Source organism: Sinocyclocheilus anshuiensis, unplaced genomic scaffold (genome assembly GCF_001515605.1).
Source record: "Sinocyclocheilus anshuiensis isolate Anshui unplaced genomic scaffold, SAMN03320099.WGS_v1.1 scaffold923, whole genome shotgun sequence".
Classification (NCBI taxonomy): Eukaryota; Metazoa; Chordata; class Actinopteri; order Cypriniformes; family Cyprinidae; genus Sinocyclocheilus; species Sinocyclocheilus anshuiensis.
The window spans coordinates 564,503-568,394 of record NW_015544138.1 but is presented as its reverse complement, the minus strand read 5'-3'; the positions used below and the strand labels follow the sequence as shown (position 1 = coordinate 568,394).

The 3,892-nt window shown below is 34.9% G+C and overlaps 1 protein-coding gene across 3 annotated transcripts in view; it reads right to left on the bottom strand.

Annotated features, from left to right (window-relative positions):
• Window positions 1-3,892, bottom strand: part of irak4 (interleukin-1 receptor-associated kinase 4) — a 16,236-nt gene that overhangs the window by 1,421 nt on the left and 10,923 nt on the right. For all 3 annotated transcript variants that reach the window (XM_016494756.1, XM_016494757.1, XM_016494758.1), the window contains exons 7-9: window positions 2,899-3,085; window positions 1,614-1,676; window positions 1,382-1,540 (exon numbers count right to left, since the gene is read on the bottom strand). In XM_016494756.1, coding sequence (XP_016350242.1) covers window positions 1,382-1,540; window positions 1,614-1,676; window positions 2,899-3,085 — 409 coding nt within the window. The remainder of the gene's footprint in view (window positions 1-1,381; window positions 1,541-1,613; window positions 1,677-2,898; window positions 3,086-3,892) is intronic.

Genomic DNA, 3,892 nt, shown 5'->3' with positions numbered 1-3,892 from the left:
AGATGGATAGATATTCTACAAAAAGTATACATTATAATATGAAATTGTAATCTTTCAATCTTTAAATATAATCATTCAAATAAATATAAATATTAAAATGTTAATTCTAGACTAAGCATTTGGCAAACATGCAAAGTAAACTACATGAACTAAACTATGGTTTTCAAAACAGGAAAAACAGCTTTTTAAATGTCATATTTTCATATACTTTTGGTTTAATATATATTCAGAATAATAATTTAATATAAAACAATATAAATATAAATCTTTACATGAACATTAAAATAAATATAAACATTTAAATTAAAATATGCAATAAAATATAATATGAAATCATTCAAATCGATATAAATATGAATTAATTTTAAGATACGAATTTAGAAAACATGCTAATTAGTGATTTTATTGGTTAACACATTATAATCTTAATATAAGCATAACTATAATAAAAAAAAATCAAAACAAAAGAAAAACAGCTTTATATATGTGTATATATCATTTTTTTAAATATTATATAATACATAATACAAATATTTTATACATAATATTTAACAAATATAAAACAATTATACATTTTATATTTTTATAATATATTTTATACAATTAATTTATAAAATAAAAGAACAAATAATATGAAAAACAAAATAATACGAAAAATATAAAACAAATGTAAAATAAATAAAAACAATATAAATGTAAAAATACATGTTAAAATAAGTATGTAAAACATTTCTCAAATTAAATTGAATATCTGGTAAGTGATAGAACTTTAAGTCCACGATAACACACACACACACACACACTCTCTCACACACACACACACACGCTCTCTCTCACACACACACACACTCTCACACACACGCACGCTCTCTCTCACACTCACACACACACACGCTCACACACACACACACACGCTCTCTCTCACACACACACACACTCTCACACACACGCACGCTCTCTCTCACACTCACACACACACACGCTCACACACACACACACACGCTCTCTCTCACACACACACACACTCTCACACACACGCACGCTCTCTCTCACACTCACACACACACACGCTCACACACACACACACACGCTCTCTCTCACACACACACACACTCTCACACACACGCACGCTCTCTCTCACACTCACACACACACACGCTCACACACACACACACACGCTCTCTCTCACACACACACACACTCTCACACACACGCACGCTCTCTCTCACACTCACACACACACACGCTCACACACACACACACACGCTCTCTCTCACACACACACACACTCTCACACACACGCACGCTCTCTCTCACACTCACACACACACACGCTCACACACACACACACACGCTCTCTCTCACACACACACACACACACCTCTGTGATCGTGGGTCTTTTGTTTTTCTTCTCACAGAGACACCGAGACGCCACATCATACATCCGCTCCACCTCCTCCATCCGCCATCCCTGCATCTTCCCATCAATGAAGTCCTCCAGAGAGAGCTCCTCATCATCGATCTCGTCCTTCATCTCCATCTGAAACACACACAGAGCTCAGACTCAGACTCTGGGACGCACCTGGACACTTTGAGACTGGAGCTTCACCGACCAGCAGTTTGGGATCACGGCTTTCATCGACCGGAGGAAGACCAGACAGGATCTCCAGCAACACCTGCACAATAAACCAACACACAGCTTCACTGTGAGGAACTGCACAGACGTCTGAACTAGGGGTGTGCGATACTGACAAAAAATAATAGCTCAATATTTTCTGGGATTTTATTGATAACGATAATTAGCTGATATTTTGCTGAGTGTGTTATTGTGCTGATATGTTAAGGACTGCCATAGACAGCTGACTCTTAAAGTTTTGATATTCTTCATATTCTGTGTGGTGATAGTTCACAGCAGTGATAGAAATTAATCATTTCCAATAAGATTAAATTGATTTTTACAGTTTAATGGGCATTTTTACCTTTATAAAGCCATGTGTGCATTATCTTTTGAGTCAAATTCTTACATTTAATCAGAGAATTAGAATAATAAGACATTTGGGCTGTTACCAAGCAAATAAAATAAGTATCAGTAAAATTCATATTTGCAATGCAGAGGAAACACAGAAGCTGCATCTGAAGTGGCATTTAGATGTATTTACACACTGTTTCATGCAAGATATTAATGCATTTAACCTGCAGTTATAAATGCATAAATAATGTTTTGATATATTAAACATAAAACGTTGAATACTGATATATGAAATTATTTAAATAAAAATAAACTTTAAATGTGAAATTAAAACCGCCAATAGGTGGCAGCGAGTCACTGTTAATAAGTGAGTCATTGCGATTGATCCGAATCATTTAAACGAGTGATTCATTCAGGAACGAATCACCGTCACGTCGCTCAGAGATGCAAAACAGTGCTGTGAATGTGTTTGGAATTATTTTTGTTGTCGAAATAGCGCAAAAACAGACAATATGGTGTCTAATAAGTCTCTTAATTAACTTCTAGTTTTTTGAACTGTTGTAAAAAAATCAATATTATGTTTGTAATCATGGTAATTCTAGGAGAAATAAATGCCACTTTTTGTGTGATATTGATTAACTATATGAAATTATATAAATATATACATTTTCTGTCCCCATATCTTGAATTTGTGATCATTCTAAATGTATTTTTGAAATTATATAAATATATACAATTTCTGTCCCCATATCTTGAATTTGTGATCATTCTAAATGTATTTTAATAGACCAAATCATGCAGTGAAATACTCGATAATGTCAAATCACACATCGTTAAAACAACAATTACGATATTATCGCAGACGATATATATATATGGCACACCCCTAGTCTGAACATGAATAACTGCTGAATGCTAGCAGGACGGACCACGCCGAAGCTGAAGACGTCAGATTTAGGAGTGATTTCTCCTCGCAGGGCCTCCGGCGCCATGTAGGCCGTCGTACCCACAATCCTCCCCGTCATGACCGTCGAGCACGAGTGATTGGCTGAGGCGCGCGTCAAACCGAAGTCAGAGATCTTCGGAACGAAGTCCTCATCCAATAAGATGTTCCCACTGTTAAACAGATGGAATAATGCTTTAGAGATCTGTGAATAGCAGGTCATGTGACACATCTGGGTTGATCACTGAAAAGGTTGTAGGTTAGTCATTTAAAAAAAAAATCAAAGACAGAGAAGAGGAATATGATGAGACGCTGTCATTGAGGGAAGATCCTGTAGAATCCTGAGCATGCTGCTGTCATCAGATGCTCATAAAGAAGAACACACACACTCACACACACACTCACACACACACACACACAGACACGCACACACAGACACACACACAGACACACGCACACACACACACACACACACACACACAGACACAGACACACACACACATATATACTGTATATACACACACACACACACACACATATATACACACACACACATATATATATACACACACACACACATGTATATATATATATATATATATATATATATATATATATATATATATATATATATATATATATATATATATATATATATATATATATATATATATATATATATATATATATATATATATATATATATATATATATATATATATATATATATATATATATATATATATATATATATATATACACACACACACACACACACATGTGCTCATCATCTGATCGTGGTTGTATCTTTCTATTAGTGCTATTGGATCTTAGCGCTGCGTTCGACACTATTGACCACAACATTCTTTTGCATAGACTAGAAAACTTTGTTGGCATTAGTGGGAGTGCATTAGCATGGTTCAAATCGTACTTATCTGACCGCCATCAATTCGTAGCAGTGAATGAAGAGGTATCACATC